Source organism: Typopeltis vanoorti, chromosome 5, assembly GCF_054136105.1.
Source record: "Typopeltis vanoorti isolate ZY-2024b chromosome 5, IOZ_Tvanoo_1.0, whole genome shotgun sequence".
Lineage (NCBI taxonomy): Eukaryota > Metazoa > Arthropoda > Arachnida > Uropygi > Thelyphonidae > Typopeltis > Typopeltis vanoorti.
The window spans coordinates 5,170,895-5,193,515 of NC_143553.1; the positions used below are offsets into that span (position 1 = coordinate 5,170,895).

General features: G+C 35.5%; 1 protein-coding gene across 1 annotated transcript in view; it reads left to right on the forward strand.

Moving 5' to 3' along the window:
• kn (EBF transcription factor knot) overlaps positions 1–22,409 on the forward strand; it is a 302,267-nt gene extending 279,858 nt beyond the window's left edge. Inside the window, exons 13-14 of the mRNA XM_090392953.1 lie at positions 9,071–9,244; positions 22,306–22,409. Coding sequence (XP_090249079.1) covers positions 9,071–9,244; positions 22,306–22,409 — 278 coding nt within the window. The remainder of the gene's footprint in view (positions 1–9,070; positions 9,245–22,305) is intronic.
• Positions 22,410–22,621: the final 212 nt, after the last annotated feature.

Sequence of the window (22,621 nt, forward strand, 5' to 3'; positions counted from 1 at the left end):
CATTAACTGCATCAACTGCAAGAATTCTGATGCACAGAAGCTGTCTGAAATTTCCGAAAGTCAGCAGTAATTGGTATTGCAAAAAAAGCGCGAAGACTGAGGATGGCATAAACAGTTGAGGAATTAAATCTGCCAATAGCGTTCAGCGAACATTGATGACATCTTAATTGGCTACCTTCAGATATCCACAAGAATCTACATAAATGCATGAACTGTACTGTACAACCAAAGTGTCGTGAGGCTATTTTCGTTGTGAGAACTCCGGTTCACAAGCCTCATGTTGTTGCATCAACGAACGACAATCGTTGTTTGCTTGGTGCGTTGATTATAGCTGAATACTGAAGTAATGGAAAGAGATTCCATAGACCATTCCATACTGCCCGAGAATTCCATATTTAGATTTATAAATAATATTGCAAGAAGCCTGGAGAACGCTTACAGATGTAGCAAATCATCCTATGCAATTCAGAGAAAAGAGTGATGGAGTGGGGAGGGTGTGCTCGCATAGTTTGAATTGGGATAAGTTGCTTGAATAGGTTGTTTAATGAATGTTAAAGATACCATGCTATTTTAAACCTGGTTTTACTCCATTTCCCAAGTAAGCAAACAGACAAACAAGTCAAGTTTGCGCTTGCAAGTGTTGCAAATCTAGCTGATCCTGCAAGTAGTGCAAGACCAAAGCAACTCATGGTAAAAATAGAATAAGCTCTGATTACTAATCTTAATATTTACTCTTAATGCAAAGCACATCTCCTGGAGGAGATGTATGATGCTTTGTATTAAAGGCAAGGGGCCACTACCCAGACCGGTTTCGACCTTTATTGAGGTCTCATAAGGTTAAAACACCTTATGGTAACTTGTTCTGGTAAAATACTTATAAGCTCTGTATTACTAAAATCTTGGTATTTCTAGCCTGGCTCCCACTGATGAGACCTCAATAAAGGTCGAAACCGGTCTGGGTAGTGGCCCCTTGCCTTTAATACAAAGCATCATACATCTCCTCCAGGAGATGTGCTTTGCATTAAGGGTAAATATTAAGATTAGTGATCAGAGCTTATTCTACTTTTACCATGAGTTACCTTGATCTTGCACTACCTGCAGGATCAGCTAGACTTGCAACACTTGCAGGCGCAAACTTGACTTGTTTGTCTGTTTGCTTACTTGGGAAATGGAGTAAAACCAGGTTTAAAAATAGCTTGGTATCTTTAACATTTATTATACCCAAGGTAAAATACTTTCTATAGGTTGTTTAATGAGAAAAGTTCAGTTTTGTATCATTCTGTACAACACTGGTTGAACAGTTTCAGAAAAACGATATTTTAGAATATTGACGATGATCTCTTAGTGTTCCGATTTGAATCCCATGTGAGTAAGTAGTGCGAATAAGCTGAAACACAGAATTCAAAGAGAGAGAGAGAGAGGATACAGACATTTAAGTATATCGTTCTTTCACCAGAGGATACATCTGTTTGTGTCAGTTATAGTTCTGGAATCAGACGAGGAACTTAGTGACATTTTTTCTGAAGAGCCGCATGTTTGTTGTAGTTGTTGAAAATTTTAGTCCTCGAGGAAGTTAAATTCAACTAGTAAAGGTAGAACTGGACGAAAGAAAAGGATAAGAAGTCAGCTCAATGACCTTGAAATGGACTGGCATTGCCTAATACACGTGATGTTGGACAATTGTTGCATGTAGTTCGGTGCGATTGTAGATACCAGATCGTTTGCATAGCGTCCATCAGATTATTTCATAAAAGGATGTATGAAATAAGAGTAAAATGAATAAAATTCAAGATGAGTTTTCAGTCAGATAGGCTGTCCTCTTTTAGAAAGATTCAGGAATTCATAGACCCGCATATGGTGCTCTCCCCATCCCCATTTTCTGTCTCACGTATGGGGTTTTGTCTGTTTGCTATTACAGCTTGTGTAAGATGTCTGTTTCACTCGAATTATAATTGTAGTCTGTTTAAAATGATACTTTCCAAAAGTAATAATAATTATCAAAAGAGCCAAGAGGGGTTCAGTATAATAGCTGCAATAATAACTTAAAAAAATTAATTTACATTCCACACATTTCAGCCAACAACACCCCATTGCTCGTTACCTGTTAGGAATGGGGCTGTGTAAAGTGAGTTTATGTTTTAAGAAAAGTTCTCTTGCATGTCGTAAATGGCTCAAATATTCAGCCGCACACAATACAACACAGAATCCTACTATTATGGGTGGTAAAAACTGAAGTCAAGTTATTTGTGCAGCGCTGTTTTGAAGCTCAGAAGATTTACACACTCATAAGAGTTACTGAACTGACACTTTTCATTTAATTTCTGTATTATGAAAAATGTTTCAAACACAGCAGATAAAAATATCTCGACTGGCCATAATCACGGTCTTTATTCCTCGTAGTTGTTAATAATAAAAAAAAACTATATTTATGACAATATTGACAATTTATAAAAAATGGCACATTGGCCAGGAGAATACACAAATCTCAAAGAAATAGACAATTCTGCCATGATTGTTCCATTCTTATTAAATTCAACAGACGGTTTAGTAATCTGCTTATGGGAGGCCTGAAGTGGCTTGAAAATATTCCACTTTTAGTCTCTACAGAAGTGTTTCCGGGCTACGTAAAATAAAATTAAAAAATGATAAAAAATAAACAAAGCATCTAAACTGTTTGGTTTACATTTATAAGTCGTAAAAATCCTGAAACCAGCTTATGGACTAAATTATTATGGCTTTACAACCTTTCGTGAGTACAGACGCATGAAAGAAATCTCTCCACTCCAGTAAGTGATGTAATACCGAAGGGATCAACTTATCTATAAATATCCAAGTTTCGTTTTTTCTTTCAATAATTTAATGGAGCAAACTTCCTTCATGTTTGCGAATCATTTGTGTGAATAACTTACGTATAATATTATAATTATTGTATAATATTATAGTTATATAATATTCGAGGTTATAGATTATAGGTTTACATGTTTGGTTTACATTTATAAGTCATAAATTGAAAATGACAATGATAAATACAGTGATTTGCTTGATTTCATTACAGTTTAGTAATAAACATTGGTAATAATTTGTATGTTTTTGTCGAGATTTGCCGTTTGCAGGGCTAACATGAAAACTTTGGGAAAGGGTTCGCTTCTGTGTGAAGAAAGTCGTTCTTCACACACATCTTAATGCTGCTTAACTAAGAGGGCAGTAAGTTAAAATAACACCAGAATAATTAAATACGCAAGCATTTTGACAAAAAAAAAAAAAAACTTGTACAGAATCTTCTACTGCTTTATAAAATGTTAGTCATTTGCAGATTTTTGAATTGTACAACTGGGAGTAATATTTGTTTTCCAAATTCTTTTACTTCAATAATCACCTAAGATTATAATCTTAAATTATTAACTGTTTCTGATTATAAATCAGAAACAGTTAATAGTTTCCAGGCAACGTTTCATGACTCGAATTTTGCAGGCCTGTGTTATTAAAAATTTGGAAATTTTTGTGGTTCTTGCTAGCGTTAACTTTGTAATTTTGGAGTCAGTTTGCTGTTATTTTTTATGCAAAGAGTGCAGGTTGCAGAACGTGGAGAGATAAACTTATTATCGGACGGAAATGAATACCGATGTAGATTATCGTATTCATTCCCGCTGGCATTTCGTTATTGGTTTATTCTCGAAGATTTCACGTTCAGCAAATTCCGTAGGACTATAAAGCTTTTAATTTTCTAGCATTTCCATAGGAGGCGTTAAAGAAGTCGCTCCCCCTTTCCCCTTTCAAGCTATTATATCTCAGTCAAACAAAAATTATTTCAGTAAAAAAAAAAATTATTTCTGTGTTCAGTAAAGAGATGGCTGAGACATTTTCAATGAATACGTTATAATGATGGAATTTAAAAAAAAATGGACCGTGATATATCTCAAGACTCTGACTAGGAGAACGTCCCAGAATTGGGTAGCAGATTTAAACTCTCGCTCTCCAAAATGAAGAACACAATTAAAACAAAAAACTCTTCTCTTCTTATTAACACTTTTAGCAACACTGAAATCTCTAGACAAGATGAAATGAGATGACTCTTCTTGAGATCACTTTGACCTCAGATCTATTTCGCACAAGCACGTTACAAATATCGCCCTATCAATACCCAAGAAATTAGAATTTCTTTTTTCGCTCAACATTAACTTATTTCTGAACAGCTGCTAATCCTATAAAATCATAAATTCGCACCACCAATGAATATTGTTTTCACATTTGGGATGATGCCCCTAAGAGCTCATACCTGACTCAGTACAGAAGAAAGCAATTAGGTCGATTAATCGTCCATCCCTCGCTGATTCACTCCACTCTCCTTCACACCAGTTTCTTCTCTTCTGCATTTCTACAACTACTTCTATGGTCTCTGTTCATCGCGATTGACATCGATAATTTCCCTGCTCTCAAAATGCTCTCAATTTCCCTAATCCAAATCTGTTAAAATATGCACTAAATTCTTGCAGAAGACATTTCATGGCCTCTTCACAGATCAGCAAACTCAAAGAATAAATTTTCGTCATCTTTATTCGTTCTAATGCTACCGTATCGCATAATCGTATTCTTACCCTTTCTGCTTTGGTTGAACAACCTCTCGTGGATGGGATTACCACGAAAATAATATAAAGAAATACGTGTCTAGGCAAAGCATACTATTCTGGCGATGGCGTATAATTTTGAAGAAGCGTAAAGTAATCTACAGGGATCTCTTTTTACAAGATTTTAAGCTCAACTAGCCGCAAGAACTCGCTTTCCACTTCTTTTATGAGTAATACCTCTGGATCTTTTCCATTGGGCTTTTATTCAATGCTAGTTTTGCTAATTGATAATACTATTAATAATTATTCTCTTATTTTGATAATACAATAGCGTATTCGTTCTCCAACCATCGGGTTCGAATCCCGCTCTGGGCACGGATGTTTGTGAATATCTTTAGGTGGGAGATGAATTTCATCGCTCGGCGTGAGACTACCCTCCGCTTATTGGAAGCCTGGACGGGATTGAAAAATTTCCATGTTTGGTCTCTAGGAAAGGATTTACGGACTATGTAAAAAATGATAAAACATGAAAAATACAAATATAATATTGATACAAATAGAAAAAAAATCCTTATCCCAACTACGGTACAAAAAAGTGCTGTAGGTTGACTAATAACCTTTCGTAGGTGGGAACCACATAAAAAAAAATCATGCTGACAGTCGTCTATCCCCGTTTCTCAACATGGCTAGTTCAAGAACTTTTGGGCTGCATTTGGTTCTTTCATATTACATTAGTTTCTGAGTTTATGAACTTCTTTCTGGACTTCATATTCATTTACACTTATCTTCTCTTGCTTTTCTCTTCCCTGCGATTTTTCGTAATTGATTATTGTTAAGGGGAACCTTTTGACTCCCTTCAATATGAACATATTTTTTATCACTGCCCCCCCCCCACCAATCTTAACAGGCTATAACTGCCATCTTCTCATAATGTGTTGGGCTAAGTTGCCTATTTCGGCCTTTCTCAACTTCATATAAATCTAATTAACGTAACAGGATCGTCAGTCCTGTCAACATAAGTCTACTGGATCTGTGAGCTACGTTTTCTGGTAAGATTGGATGTTTGGCGGAAGGAAAAAACTCCATATGAGAGCAGTTAATTCACCTTCAGCTGAAAAACTCTTATAAAGGTGCTTCATATCTAGACAGGATTCGAATTCGTTTTTTTTTTTTTTTTTTTTTTTCTAATCAAAGGGCATCATCGGTACTGAATGAGTTCGAAAGCATTTACTATTATTATCTCAGTCATTATTCATTTATGTATCAGGACTTTCGAATTCATTTCTCTGATTTTATTATCCGAAATTATTCACATTAAAGTTTGTTTTAAATTTTTGTTGCCCTGTCCGTGGCGATGAGCATTCTTGTGAAGGAGACGGATAACATGTCATATACGACTGGTCTTCGGTTTACCTGTCCACAAACGTGGATAACTTAAACTAGCAATTGGCAGCATTCTAGAGAGAGAGAGAGAGAGACCATTTTTTTTTTGTTCTTTTTGGAGCGCAAAATGTGCAGGAAGACGAGTACATCACCAAAAATGCCGGGACTGGCTTGCACAGTGGGGTTCATATGTGCACACATACACATTTGAATATGCATATTAAAGCACAACAAACTTACTCAAACGAGAAACTTTGTTTGTTTTTTTTTAAAAGCACCCATATAATGCCCATTTTGTTTCGTTTTTTTTTTTCTCATGATAATTTGATTTTCAAATGGCTAACACCCAAACGAGTCTTGCTCTAGAGACCTGAGGTAATTTTTCAAACGACGTGTGTGGAATAAGAGGATGGTTGAGTTCTAATCAGATCGATGGAAATCATCAACTAAACATGTTCAAATCAGTAGCCAGAAGTCGAAGTTCTCCGCTCTGCCACCCAGGTCGACAACCTTAATTATATTTTTCTCCTAACAAATCACATTTTGTTTTAATTTATTCCGAGTATTATACAGAAAGCACAGGTTGCTGATCCCATGCACCATATTTTGCACTTGGTGCAACACACTGCTTGACAGCTAGGAGACCATCCTCCAACTTATACTATTATGTCAACACTTTTTTTTATCACTTCATGCTTCCAGCATCGGAACATCAGTTGACATTACTATTTTTGTAACGGGGAGGAATGAGAAACTCTTAACTTCCATGTCTGGATTGGATTTATTCACTCATGCAAGTCATGGTAAAATAAGACCAGGTAGATTATTAGTATCAGGTCGAAGGAATTATCATTTGATTACCAAATGCCTGAAAATCTGGATACATTTACTAGCGACTGGATTTTCTGCAGGGAGCACCTCGGTTTGCCACCACAGTATCCAACTGAGCATGGAATGCCATTTGCAATTACTTATATATGTACAAGAGGCACCTGCACTGTCACATACAAACACAAAATACTGTTTTACAATGTTGTGTATTATCGTACTGGAAATAACATTTTAACACCTTCCCATATATTAATGTATACAGATTTCTCTATCACAGCAAATTAAGATATGCCAATATTCGAAGTTCCCAAACTTCTCGGTTCACGACGTTCGTAGGTAAAAAGAAATACCCAACGTTTATTAAGTAGTTAGTTAAGCCTAAACTACTTACTGATATCTGGGTACTAAAAAGTTGGTAGCCGATTAAAATGTTAAGCATAAGGCCCCACGAAAAATGATCCAATCCTGTAGTTCCAATGTATTCTTACAAAAGATTGTCAAATATTCATTTCGTTTACTCTGTTTTTATCTTTCAGTACAACGAATACTGAGACTAAAATGTAAAATGAAAAATTCGTATTCCAGGTACAAATTTTGATATTACCGAGCTTCTTACAAATAATAACCGTTTAATAGCACATACTTTGCATTCTAGTTTAATGCTCTGTTTGTTGTATTTCATCACTTTTTACATGATTTAAAAATGTGAATGTTATCCACTGTACCTAAATACGTTTAGGTTTTAAATTGGTTTATAAATAAATCAATGTAAACTAAGGCTATTTTGGAAAAGATAAAATATCTTGCATAGCTACATGTCCACATGATAAGCGAAACTCAAGACTTCGATTCCAGCACAGACGAGCTAGACCCCATTCACACTTATAGATTTTCATCCACAATTTTATTAAAGTTTCTCACCTATTTTACAGTCGCCAAGAGAACGTATGCTTTTCTACGAAGACTAAAATTACGCGAACTATAAAAATAAGTTAGCGTTTGACTTTCTCACAGAAACATTCAAAATTCCCCGGCAGTATCGTAGACAACACATGTTCTGCGATATTCTGTGGATTAAACAACCCTTTTAAGAATTTTAGTTAATGAAAACGAGACATTTTGCATTCACAATATTAAATCGCTAACTATACAATACAACCATAAAAAAATGTTATTTTAACTAATTCTCGTTTTCGCTTCCAGATAGCAGCACATTAACTAGCTAAAATTCTTAGCCAATGATTGGCAATCACGCGTACGCTGCATCAGACATGATTAGAAATAACAAAATTCATTTGCTTCGTCTCGCTTCAAGTTCACGAGAAAAGAATGTCAAGATACGCCATGTTTAAGTCGAAATTAACAGATATGTATTTATTATTTTAGAAAGCATGATATTCAGTAAATTATTACACCGAATATTGAATTTATTAAACAGTTAATTTACAGCTAAATTAAATCACTATAAAAAATCGATCATTATTCATTCTGAGCAACACAAGTAAGAAAAACAACGACCATTCATTATACAAAAAAAATTATAGTAATTATGTATAATTACTCAACCATCTGGAACGAGTTATTACATGGAGCAGAAATGTCGTAATACTGTTGCTAATATTATATAGATTACTTTCCATTTATATATTTTGATATTAGGAATAGAACTGGCATGGTTTCCGTAAAATTCTCCTTCGTTTACTCTTTCACGAAATGTGGAACGGTTGATGTGAATCTTTAGTCCTCTTTATATTTTGTGTTGAAGTTTGCCCTAAAGCCACTGGGATTCCTCAAAGCGGTTGAAAATAATTTTACTTTCATTTTTAGATTTTTATATGGATCTCCTTTTCAACTTCCCTTGGTTAAGTGCTGTTTAATAATATCCTCCTATTCCTTGAAAAAGTTGTGATATCTAATGCAGTTTCTGTTTGCATAATCATAACGCACCTAAAGCTGAATGTTGTTGTTGTTCTCATTGTTTGTGTTGTATTCCGATAGTTATTCTACATAGGAACTTTTTTAATGTTCCTTCCAATTGTAATGTTAATTATTTCCCAATAAAGAATTTAGGCTAACTAAAGCATAAATAAGAAAATTTGGTGTGATTTTATTTGAAGGGATTTCTCTTTTTTTATATGAAACCCATAAACATATTTTATTGCGACAATGTAGCTAAATGTGTAGAGAATGTCTGCGTGTGCGTGTGTGTGAAAAAGCCATACGAGCGAAGGTTCCTTCTCTCGCCCAAACCAATGCCACTCAGTGAAGTTTTCCCCTCACTGTTTTTGCAGAATACGGCCGTACACAGAGCAGCAGTGTTTCACCCAGAGGGTACGGTTCGAATGCGTCAACTCCTCACAGTGCGAACGGCAGTTCCTACGGCACAGGAGCGATGAACGGCGGCTACGGAAGCCCGGCAAACCTCGGCAACATGGCAGTACCAGGATCTCCAGGCCTTTTCAACGGTACTTCAAGTGAGAATTTTGTATTCTTTAGATGGGGGGGAAATAAGAGTGCTTTGTACCCCTTGTTTGTGGAAGCAGAACATGCCTCTCGTGTGGAAGAACGGACATTGTGGACCGGTGGGTAGAGATTTATTGTAACATTTAGGATAATCGCAGTGCACAGTTATCATCCGAAAACAATGAAACCAACAGACATTAACGTATGTATATGTGCGTGTATGTGTGCATGTGTGTGCGTGTGGTGGGAAGTTTTCACCTCTGTAAGAGGACTAGCAGGTTTATCATTTTCAAAAAAAAAAAAAAAACTATAATGATTAAGAAATTAAAGTAGATAGAAATGAAGAAATCCTTGTAAACAACAAAGTTAAAAAAAAAATCGGTAAAATGCTTTATAACAGATATCAGTCGTCCAGTTCACTCTCATGGTGACTGAATTCTCAAGATGGGATGAGCCATTACATTTTTCATGTTTCGGCAACATGATATATATTTTTTTCTTTTTTTTTGGGGGGGAGGGGTGGTAAAATGAAACGAATGATATCACTCAGAGGTGGAATTCGAGAAGTAAAAAGAGAAAACCTGCACATAGTGAGATACTTACCTATGAATTCCAGTGCACATAACTTTGGCCTCAGGTCCAAAAACCAAGGAACATCTGAGCTTTTTATACCTAAGAACATTTTCTTCGATATTTCAAAAATTCACAGCATTGTCGGCCACACAACTTTATCGCAAACGGTTATTTAGTTTCGTATTTCATGACGCACAAAAGTTATTCTTCAATTTTTGGTATATTTTCACATCTACTAATATTTATTTTAAATGCAAGGATTTTTCACCAAACTAAATCATAATAATAGACTTATGTTTTAGCCAAGATATCTAAATCCACACTACACCAAAGATAATTAAACTTTCTTAACGTTTCTTGAATCATTGTGCTGATTTCGTCTGCGATACACAAATGAAATCAAAAGATAAATCTCGCTTACGCCCTTATGGGCTAATCGTGCACATAATGATAATACAGACCTTAGCAACAACGCGAGAAATGCAAAATCACAGTTTGCAAACAACGGATAATTACAAAATTCCAAGACTGCCAAAATATTGTTGTTGTTTCCTTCTGTCGTGAGGTCACTGGTTTTCGACCTTTCTACTTCTCGAAAGGGTTACGAGATCCGATTGCGTCTCCTTATAGGAACAAATCTAGGAAAACATTAAAGAAAACTTTCCCGCCCTGCATTTTCTTTGAGTCGATGGCTGCTTCAAACATCTCTTTGAGAGGCATCTGCAGTTTCGTAAGCAGGAAAAAGTTGCAGGGAACCGCATGTCTTGAGAACGTTAAGGATCCACATAAAACAACGCTGACAACCCTTTGTATAATCAGCAGCCACCAGATAGACAAGGCAAGATGATCTGGTGAAGGGGCCAGTTTCTCTTTAGCCATTTTCTGCATTTTTTACTTTTTACTATATCCCTTATATTTTAGACTCGCTGTTGGTCCGGTAAGAATGCACTCTTGATTTAATGAACAAAACTAACGTGATATTAATGTTAAAAAAATTTTTTTTGAGTCTCTCCGAGCCTTCTGCTTTACCAGATTTTAATGCGCATACGCTGTCCTTCGAAGTTTGATATTCAGATACAGTTAGAACTAAACAAAGTAGGCAAAAACAATCGTGCAGCCCAAAATATGAGCTGCACGAGTGCTTCGTATTACAACTGCAGTTCATAATATCGCCTGAAACGATTTCTCGATTTTACACCAGTCGAAACTCTCAAGTATGCATCTGTATACGACTTTGATTTACCGTTCCCGTTCATTTTCTTTAAAATGCAGTTCTGTTTGGCAGAATTCTCTTATTACTTCTTTTTTTCCCTATCATTTTAAGCCATCTTGATCTGCTAGTCTTCACAAACACTTCTCTTTAATCATTCCAAGAACCATTAAAAGAAAGACCTTTACCTTGACTCGTATTGTACTTAACAGCACAAAAAATCCTTGCAGCAGACCTTTCATGACAATCACAGAACAAGTATGTAAAGTAACTCCACTTTTTGTTACAAAGAATTTTAAAAATAAATTATTCAGTTATTACTCTTTCAATTAGTCCATGTAAACAATTTGTTTTTCATAATTAATTTGAATTTTACACTAGCGTTTGCTGCGGAGAAATTTCTTCGTGCTTATGCCACCGCTAGGTGGCATGACGTCATTGCGTGCTTACCTGATTTTACAAACGTTTCCCAGTCTGACTTTGAGTAGTTGTCAATCGCCAATCTTCTGTTTATCGCGAACAACTCTTAATGGTTATTTACTTCACAAACATATTCTAATGCTAAAGCCTTAATCGAAAATACATTTTTAAACGGTTTCCTTAAATTCGTCAAAAATTAAACCAAAACGCAGTCCTTTCAGTTCTCAGTGATATTTTTAGACTTAAAGACCGTGTATACTTTCGTGGTCACAAAATTGGTTGCATAAATATGGCGCTAAAATTATTTAAGTTATGCTCGAATACCTAATGAAGACCTCATCGTGTGATATTCTGCATTTCGTTTCTAAGCCACTCGAAAAGAATCTTTTTGAATCTAAAATTAAGCAAGTGAACACATACAAAATATCAATATATATATATATATATATATATATATATATATATATGAAAGCACAAAGCAGCTCGTATAATCACAACCTACATATTACGTAACAACTTTACTGTTTGAAGTTCATTACAGTACATCGGATATCAAATTTCATTAAGTTCACTTCTTTTAGGAAAGATCGCAGATCTCTTAAATCATTTGTATCTGAGACAAATTTAAATTGACTAAAATTAAATATTTTAAAAGCCACCCGCTTCGAAATGGAACAGAAGTTACATTGCAGAACTTCGACGCATTTTCATCCCTACTCTAAATAATTTTCACAATTAATAAAACACACCCAAACTTGCCACATTATTCTCTATTTTGAATCGATTTTAAACATCTGAGGACACAACACGGAATTTTAATCAACATTGTCACAAACATAGGAAATTGAATACGTTCGCAGGAGACGTAACTAATATTCTCTCCCGATACTCGAATTGATGCAGTCTATCTAGAAAAATATCGGTACAGAGAGTTCAGATTAATACAGCAGCAACTAAATTTGCAATATCCTGAATAATAATAACGAAATTCCACTGTCTCTTAGCTTATCCATCCTGCAATTGAAGTTCATTTTTAATGAAGAACATTCAGGCCACCAGTGGAAATTATACCCAAGTAATCTTTGTGGATAACCTGCTAATTACTTGGTTCTACTGGTGTTTCAATTTTCACAAGAGAGTGAGACAAGCATTGCTCATTACTCGAACGGCATTCAGGGGAGAAGAAGAATCGCAGATTGTGGCCCATCATGTAGAAATTTGCACTTACTATTTAGATAATATCATGAGCACCATGTTGTTGTTGCCAGTCATAGCATGATTCTATGAGCATCGCAAAGTTCAAAAGTGGGAAATTTTTGTAATAAGCGAAAGACTGAAAAGGTGTACAACGAATTCAGTTCTTCACAATAAGATGTGTCACATGGCGTCGAAAGGCAGTAAATGCATTTTAATAAGGCTGAAAGGAAAAAGAAAGGTTAGCATCTTGTATGAGCTCGAAAACTTTTTTTTTTTTTCCGTATGTCACAGAACCACCTACCTGATCTTTACTTTGACTAAAACGGAAGTTAAATTGTCACACTGGAGGACTCATCAACCTAACATACATTGCAATATATTCCCAATTTCTGCGTTTTTTTTATTTTTATTATTTTTTTTTTTATTGTAGCTGTTTGTTTTGAAATACTCGTCTGTTGCTTGTATGAGAAATTAGAGCACTGAAAGCTTATTTAGTAATGCAGGGAAATCTTGCAAAACTCTTCTTATAATTTATTGTCACTTTATATTTATTATTGTTTTCTTTTCTTTTTTTTCTTTACTAAAGAATTAATTATGATGTTATAATTATTAAGATTTTTTGCACTTTATTTGTAGTTGGTTTAAATGCAAATTAATTTATAAATAATGTAACTAATACAATGATTAATATTAATGCGACTTAAATGTTTTATTTAGTGTTTGTGCTACTTGGTTTCCCTATTTTGTTATGGTTGCATTTATTTTGTTATTTTATTTCAACTATCAGTTTATGAGTTCTGACGTCTTCCTTCTTGCCCCTTCTAATATAGTCTCGTGTTCTGCGCGCGGGATCAACTCCGGTGCCTGCAGTGTTTCACCAACGTCCCAATCCTCGGCTCTGTTGCCTACAGGCAAAATGCTTCCCGTCACCAAGTCGAAAAGTGCTTTTGCCCCCGTGCCTCGACCGCCCGCTTCGTGCGACTCGCTAGGGGGCGTGGGTAATGCCTCCTTTTCCTGCCTTCAAGGTGGGTACACCCACCTCACTTTAGAAATGTTGCAGGGAAAAGGAAGGGCTATAACCCTAGAATTTAGCGACTGCTGGAATTTTTCGAACTCGAATCTCACACGCATTTCCACTAAATACTTTGTGACGTTTAAATGCTTTGTAGCGTAAAATAATAAATGAAAAATTATGAAAATTGTATGTGCCTACTTCTCAACTGTGAAAAGAGTTTTGCCACTGCACTACATTCTATCAGCTACAGTCACACGATGACTACCATACTCATTTGGGCGTCTGTCTGTATCCTAAATAACATTTATTGTAAAAAAAATAAAAATAAAAAGAGTTCACTCCTCTCAAAATGCGATCACATTTTGAGATGAGCCATGATCTTCTGGCATTAAAGATGAAGGTCGGTGATGATAGAAAGTGTTTCGAAAAATTCCTGCATTGCAATAGTTGTATTTTTCAATGCATGTTTACCTGTGCTTATTTGAAAGCTGTTTCGATGTTAGCATTTAAAATATTGTTATTCGCATATGCATTTTTACGAATGTTGAATTCTTAGTTATTTTTTCAGTTATTGTTTTTTCTGTGGAATGTCTTTTTTTTTTTTTTCGTTTGCATTCACTTGCAAGTTATTTTAATCATTAGAATGCTTGATCATGTGTTACAATTAAAATGTAGACACCTGTTATTCTAACTTTGAAGCTTCGATGATTTAATAAAAAAAAAAAAAAAAAAAAAACTAGGGATCAAGGAATACTCTATTTTCTTCACTCAATCGCTTTGAAAAGTAGAGTGACAAAATTAGTGGGTTTTTGATTATCCACTAATTTTCTTCGCTATTTTGAGACAACAATTTCTTGTTTAAATTTCCTAAAATTTCTTGTTTGTTATCTGAAAACAGCCAATCTACTTTTCTGAAAGATTAATCATATATATATCATTTTTTAATATTTTAAGAAAAACAAAAGAAAAAAATGTTTTCAATTTCTCGTGTTTTTAGTTTTACAAATCAATTAAAAAAACAGTTTCATGCACACACAAGTTCAAAAAGAACCACAAAACATATGACCCTATACTCCGACTTGGCAGAAGAATTTCTTGCCTACCTGCAGCATAGTAGCGTTATATGCCTGAATCAAGAAAAAAGAAAAAAAAAAGCAAATCATTAAACCTTTCTTATGACCTTGTACTTATTTTCATTTCATGAATTCGCTGTGCAGTTACTCGGCTATTCTACGCTATGGAGTTATTTCGTGGGGTTCATATGGTCAAGCTTTCAATGTCCTGCTTGTGGGTTTCGAAGGGCACACTCTATGAAATGCGAAGTTAGAAACTTCGCATTTCATGCTCCGATATGAAACTCCATAATGTTTACAGTTTCTGAGTTTCATAGAAACTAAAAATAGCAAACAAAAACAATGTTTAAGAGAGTTATAATATCATTTGGACTTCTTTAAATAAAAAGGAGAAAGAAAAAAAAAACACTTTCGAGTAATCGGCTTGGCTGGAGCATGAGTGGTTTGAGAATTTTCTCTCCAATCCGACAGACTGTGGGTTCGAATCCCATTCCAGACATGGAATTATTGTGAATGTCCTTAAGTGGCCGAGCAATTTCATCGCCAACTGGGGGACTACGGATTTGCTTATTAGAAGCCTAAATGAGAAAATAAGCAAATTATCTAATGTGTAGCTTACCCACCCACTCGGTTACTGATGATAATGCCTCGTAGGCATCGTGGGTGGGATTCACCTCAAAGGAAAAAAAACCAACTCAAGATGGTGCAGCCCACACTGTAAATGCTTAAACACTGGAGAATTTGGGGTTTTCTCATCAGAAGTTAGCTTTCTAAGCCCGGTCTGAACGCAAGTTAAGAAATCGTTGACTTTCAAGTTACTGAGCACTAAACTAGGATATGCCATGGACATTATTTCCATTTTTTTCTGAAAACACAGATATTCTTTCGGTTTCTCTCTCGTGGTATGGAAATTTTTAATGGAACATAGTCTGTACACGACCTACCCTCCTTCTACACAGAAAATTTAGCGGCATTCCAAACTGCCGTCTACCCCTGCTCCCCTATTGTACAAAACTAAGAGTTCTTGTATCCTTCGTTATCCTTCGCACGCGCGTACTGTTATATATAAATAACGAACACTCCGTAATTTTATTCACCTCAACACTTGCCTCGGCAACAAAAGGGATGACTTCCAGGCTATCGTGGTGCGAGCTTTAATTTTCTTCTCGGAGTTTGTAATTATACTATGTGGATTTGTTCTTCTTGATTTTCTTAGTCTTTTCTCTCTCTCTCTCTTTTATTCGGATGTCGAACAGGTCTTGCTTTAAAAGATCTTGAAACTTAGCCCTATATTCTCAATAGAATAAAGCTTTGCTATACTGTAATGTACCTTACTGTACATTTCAATGTGGTTTAAGTAACAAGGGTGATTTTTTTTTTTTAATCTGTGAAAACTCCACCAAATGACTTTCTAAAATTATCCTGCAACTATGTAATCTTAACAACTCTTCTTCGGATGTCTGCATCCAGCATATTCTGTTTCATTTTTATGAAGATGTCCACGTTTATGGAATATGTAATAGTTCGAAATCTTCAATCAGGATCCTATTACATGGTTGACAGTTGGATGATTGAATCAACTACTTTAGCCCGCTTAAAATGTTGTAATGTGTATCCAATGTTCTCGCCATATTTAGGAGTGATTTTACCTCCCAGATGCGTATCCTATTAGTCTGTATGTAACGCTATGTTTGTTTGCATTGCAACATTTTTTGCCTTATTCTAAGAGGTTAACAAATATCCCAGACGAATATTTTCTCTTATATTCTACCCATTGACTATAGTTGTCTTTGTACTTGATTGTCCTCAGTTTTCCAATTAATTTAAAACATAAATATTCATTTCTTCCCTAATACTATTCGTATAGCGATCAACTCTCGTTCAGATTTAAGGTTTGTGTCACCGCGTATTTCATTTGATTGCGTTATTTGTCTATTCTATAGGTTCATTATAGTAGGTTATGCATTAAGGGAATAATTGCAGAATCTTCTGAATACCACACTCACAGTATCTCTCTCTCTCTCTCTCTCTCTCTCGTGGAAGTCGAAAACTTCAAGCGAGCTTGAAGCCGTGGGTAATAACAAACTAACTCGATTCCTTCTAATAACTCAAAGAAATATTCACACACGAAGCATTTTATATTGCATTAATGTTCATTAGTCACAAACGTTCAAAGCACAAATATTAATTAACTAATGTATTAATTAATTAAATATTAAAGCTTATTTAGAGCAACGAAATAGCTAGAAGAAATAGCAAATATCAGTTTTTATATTCCATTAATATTAATTAAATAAAAGCGTCCGGTTTATAAGAAATATTTAATTATAGTGTACTAATTTCTTAATTAAATATTTAAAGACAGTCGTGAGAGTCTCATTTTTCCTAATGGAATTAACAAATATTGTGATACTTTCTTTTTATTCGCACTAATTTCGGCATTGCCTCCACGTGTGGGATGATTTACATCAATTAATATTTCTTTATGTGTAAAAAAAAGCCTTTTTTCTGTGATCTTAAGCGAAGCAGAATTCATCCGAGAACGCATCTAATCGCCGCGCTCTCATCTCCCCTCGCTGCCTCCAACGTATAACAAACATCACCGTTTCTGCTTTAGCTGGTGAAGAAGAAAACTCGGTTCGTTTTAATCCACAGAACCTTCTTTTTAGCGCGTGTAAATCTGATAAAACTGAGTCGTAGCAGTGAGTGTCATCTTCGACAATCAATAATTACAAGTTCATTAGTTTGCATGATTGTCTTTATCGAAATAAGTTGCCGAAATTTTCCATGAATATTCTTCTGTGGTCATACACTCTTAGGTTATGGGGAGGGGGGGGGGGCACATCTCCTTTCAATACGAAGTCTAAATTATGGACACAACCTCATGTGCCACTATTTGCACTAATACGAAGATGTTCGTGAAAATGGGAGGTACAAAAATCAGTGAGACTTCGTTTTTCGTATGTTTCTGTGTTTGTGAATAGTCGTTTACACAGTTGTTTATAGTGTGTACAAGTATATACAAATGTTGTATATACTTCTATACATTATTTCATTCTCTTCAGGGCAGATGATAATAATATAACACGATGTAACCACCGTCCTGAACTATGATTGAAAATTTATCTCTCATTAAATCCACTGGTTAATGACAAACACCTAAAATAAAATCCGGCTTTTCCTGTATGAAACAGGATTTCTATCTAATTTACATCGCACTCCCTTTCTTTACATCAAATTATTTTTACATAAGTATCGTAATTTACTATCTAAATGTTTCAATAAATTAATATCCTTTAGGATTAAGTATTAAAATACACAACCAATATTAAGGTACAGAAATGGAATGCACTCTTCCTTTCGGATAATACAATCAACGTAAGACCGATCATATTTGTAATTTTCATAATTTCAAAGTCCGTTAACACTGCCATTCTTTTCTGTGCAATGTTACTTGAATCGCGACACAAAGATGTTGAAGGCAATGCCCATAACTAGCTAAATAAAATTAATTTTTAAATAGTAAATACAAAATCGTCAGTTACCCCTCACACTGACTTGCACTGAGTAATACTGTTGTATAAGAACTGTGGCCGAAGTAATGCTTGCAACCACTTTAATTACACGCCTGAGAATTAAGATTTCGGATTGCCATTTACTTCGAATAAATACTAGAGATAGACGCTGCAAGTAATTCATTATACCACGGAAAATAAAGGCCATCGTACTGCACCACAAAGTATGTGAGTGAAGTTGCTTCTTTATATTACTTCGCTCTCCCATGGATGTAGATTTGTTCCCTCTAAGTGAGGGCGTCTCACTGAAAAAGCCTATTAAAATATCTGTCACTGAATTTATGAACGGAAATAAGAACTAATCACAGACGTCTTAAACGAGGCCTGGAAAGATAAGTCGAGTGTGCACATCCGGCTACTTTTAATTGCAGTGAATATTTTACAACTTAATAACCAGAATGGTTTAAAAAATAAATAACCGACCGGTAAGTGTTGCATAGAAACGCACTAGATGGAATAAAAGAACACTGGTTGAGCCAGTGCGTTGAGTTACCAAACACGATTCACAGTGTCGATGTTTGTGCCCAGGCTTGTGTTGCACGGTTCGCACTACGAAGCCTACGATTATGTAATGCTACCGAATTATTACATACAACAGCAATACTAAAACTTATGTTGCAAAGCTCTTTGGTTGTTGTTGCACTACGCGAAATGGCACGGGTACAAATCTGTTTATAAATTACGGATATAAAAATTGGTAGGATAGCATTATTTTCAAGTGAGAAAACAAATAAGTCGTGAGAGACACACAGGACAGAGGCTAATTATTGTCATTTGAGTGTTTGAATTCCATTGAACTCACCACAAGGAAACTTCAATGCTTCCTTGTGGTGCTGCAGATTCGATTCCACAAGAAAGCGGAATTGAAGCTGTAATCTCATTCAATTTTTGAAGATACTTAAATTCAGAAATGTAGACTAATGTGGAATCAAACATTAGTTTTGTTTTGAACTGCTCATTGCAGAATTCCTTCTGGTATGCATTAACTCTTCTATACGCGTCATATGTTGCACATTAATATACAGTGTGTGTGTGTATAATATAAACAACTATGGAGACAAATTTAAAACAATTTAAAGCTCTTGGAGCGTATGATAGTTCTTTCAGTTCTAAATATAATTCCCCAGTCCTATTATCACTCATTAGACAAAGAATGATCATTTATAATTCATTTAATTTCTCAATAAAATACTCCATGACTTATGCTGTTCGTAACAGAATGAAATTGAATTAAAAAGAGGACAAGATATAATTATTTGTTAATGAGTGGGATAGACTGCAATTCCATGCAACTTTCGAAATTACCAGAAGCTGCTCGCAGTGTACTTGAATATAGTTCCTCCATCAAATCGAATCTCATGTGTAGCCACTGACATGAAATCTTTAAATATTGAATGTTTAGTTTGATAATATGCATATTTAATCTCTCCACCGCCAAGAATATCCTGTAATGAAATTTGTGTCGACAACTGATTCTCCAGAGGGCTGCATTTCTATCATTCCATTACCAAAATGAGTTCACCACGCAACTAGTTATGAAAATTTAAAAGAATTCTAGCATACTGCAGTTGTTCTGTTTTCTTATCGGGTTCATTAGGGCCTCCGTGCGTAATGGTTTCGCCTTCCACTCGGCAATGTCTAGTTCTGAATCCTCTTATAGATCCATTTCCTATTATTTCAGCACAGCTTGATAAACTTGGGAAAATGATTTGAAATATCAACAGGAGTCGAAACTGCAAACAATATTCTGGGTTAAATCACAGAGGCTTTAAGAAGCTGGGCAGGATCACTCCATGGTAGAAAACTCTGGTTTTTCAAAGCACGTGTAAAGTGCAAATAACACTGCTGCATTGCAACCTCGGTAGTTTTTAGAACTACTATAAACAAATATTTATATTTCACCTCAACATGAGGACAGAAGATCTAGGTATTCTTTTCTCCGTCAATTTTAGCTAAGCAAAATATTGAGAAGGAAGAATGGTTTGCACGCTTTCACATCTCATGAAATAAGTAGCAGATGCATTTTTGGTGTTCCACACAACGATGGGATATATTTGAATCATCGCAATCTCTCGATTAACCACCGTACCGGCCTGGACGGATGTCCATGTAATTATGGACGGATGTCCAGAATTACATGGATACGAAGTGTCCATTGAAGTCAATATAATCATTGTATATTATAGAAAAAATCCAATATGCATTACAAGAGTTTTGGAATTCTTAGACATTGCGACTACTGACGACCTTTTCTCAGCACAACTTTTAACTGAACAGAAAGCTGCAATTATTTGGAATCGCAGCTGAAGCCTATTCAGGTCGTGTATTATGGCTATAAATTACGTTTATTCTTCTGCCTGGTTTGCTGGGTGAAAAACGCTTCCAACTTCACTTAGCTCACTTTAAATGAAAAAAAAAAAACCTTTATACAGGTTCTTCTCATCCTAAACAGGACAATCCAAGGATATCATCCATAGTGACTGAGGTACAGAGGCTGGACAAAAAAATTCAGGGCACTAAGTATAAAGCTTGTCAGTAATGATAGCATGTTTTTTTTCTTTTGCTGGATGAAACGGAGTTAATTTGGCTCATGCTGAGATGGCAGAGGTTTCATTCCGCAAAACAGACAAGAAGGCCAAAAGAACACAGGCAAATTCACAGTCACAACATGTAGGCCTAATGGCCTTGGTTGCTTCGACCGCAATCGCAACCATAATTTGGCACCGAAGCTTATTATGAATAATTATTTGAGAAAAGTTCAAATGACTGAAGGCTAGCAACTACAGAATACTCAGTTAAGCAGTATTAAAGATTCGCTCTGTTTTAGATAACATACTTAAAAAACTATAGAAACGTTTAACCCTCATTTTTGCGCGATGTTTCAGTGCATTATCCAGAGTGTTTACAACTCCATCTAAGGTAATCGATTTTATAAAGAAACGCCCAGAGTCGCGTTCTTTATATTAATCTTTGAATTTGTATTCAAAGATTAATTCTTTGAATTAATCTTTGAATACAAAATTCCTACTTTAATTCCTACTTCTTATATGACTGTAACTCACGAAATATCTGTATTTATAGAACATCAGTGCCGGGGATGGGATAAGGTTCTTTATTTTTAATTTCACATAATCCAGAAATCCTGTTCTAGTACCAAACACGGGGCCGTGAAGTAATTTCAAGCCTCCAATAAGTTTGGCAAAGAACTTCATCTCCGCCTAAGTTAACTCACTTGTTAATATTACTCCAAACAGCCTATTCGTCACGAAAATTATGAATTATCCATCTTTTAGTTTGAAAAAAAAAATGAAACACGTGATTAGCATTGAAACATGGGAATAGTGCTACACCAGGATAGATGAAGACGTTCCTCTCATAGAGGGACAGCTCGGGGATGGGGGAAGATGAGTAGGATTTTTGAATAGGACTAATGCACATGTCCGATTCAAAATATGCTACAAATTGGTTGGGTTTGGAAAGAAATGGATTTTTTGAAACCTTAATGGTTCGATACAAATATGCTTAAGTTCATTGTTCTTACACAATAAGTCATTTCTGTTTCTGTAGCAAATACAATTACTGGTTTCAATTAAGTTTGGTGAGTTGCGCAGTAAGACCATATTAACTTCAGGATATTAATGCATATCATGAAATGAATGCTAATTAATTTCATGATATGTTAGTTAAAACACAAACATTTCTTCAGCATTGCGCTTACCTTAAAATCTAATGTTAAATAGCGTTAGGACAATATCAGAAACGCCTATGACCAGTTTCCTTGAGATTTGCATTAATTCAGAGTCACGCTTTTAATTTATTTCCAGAGATACGCCCGTTTCGCCTACTTTTAAACACAGCGCTATTCTCGATGACCATGAATTTGTGTATGTTTATTGCTAGTTGTATTTAATATTTACTATTGCTCTTCTACCAGTAATTTTTCTGCCACTCATACTGTTTTTTTTTTTTTTTTTTTTTTATCTTTCTCTCCCTGTTTCAGGAATGGGAAGCATTGTGTCGTCTCCCTTTGCCGCCATGAACCCCTTCGCTCTCCCCACTTGTAATGGACAGTCTTACGGAAGTTCGATCGTAACCTCCAAGTGACGATTCACGTGCTATGCTCCTGACTGGCCACTGTAGCCTCGGAAACCAAAGACTTTCTCTGCTTCCTCCCTTCACGTGACTCGAAGACACGCACCGGCTGAACCAAAGACGCCAAGCCAAAGATGGTGGTTGTAATAGACTTCATCACGAACGCTGAAATTACAACCCTTTAACTCACCTTTCATAATCTCCTCGTAGTGTGTGTGTGTGTG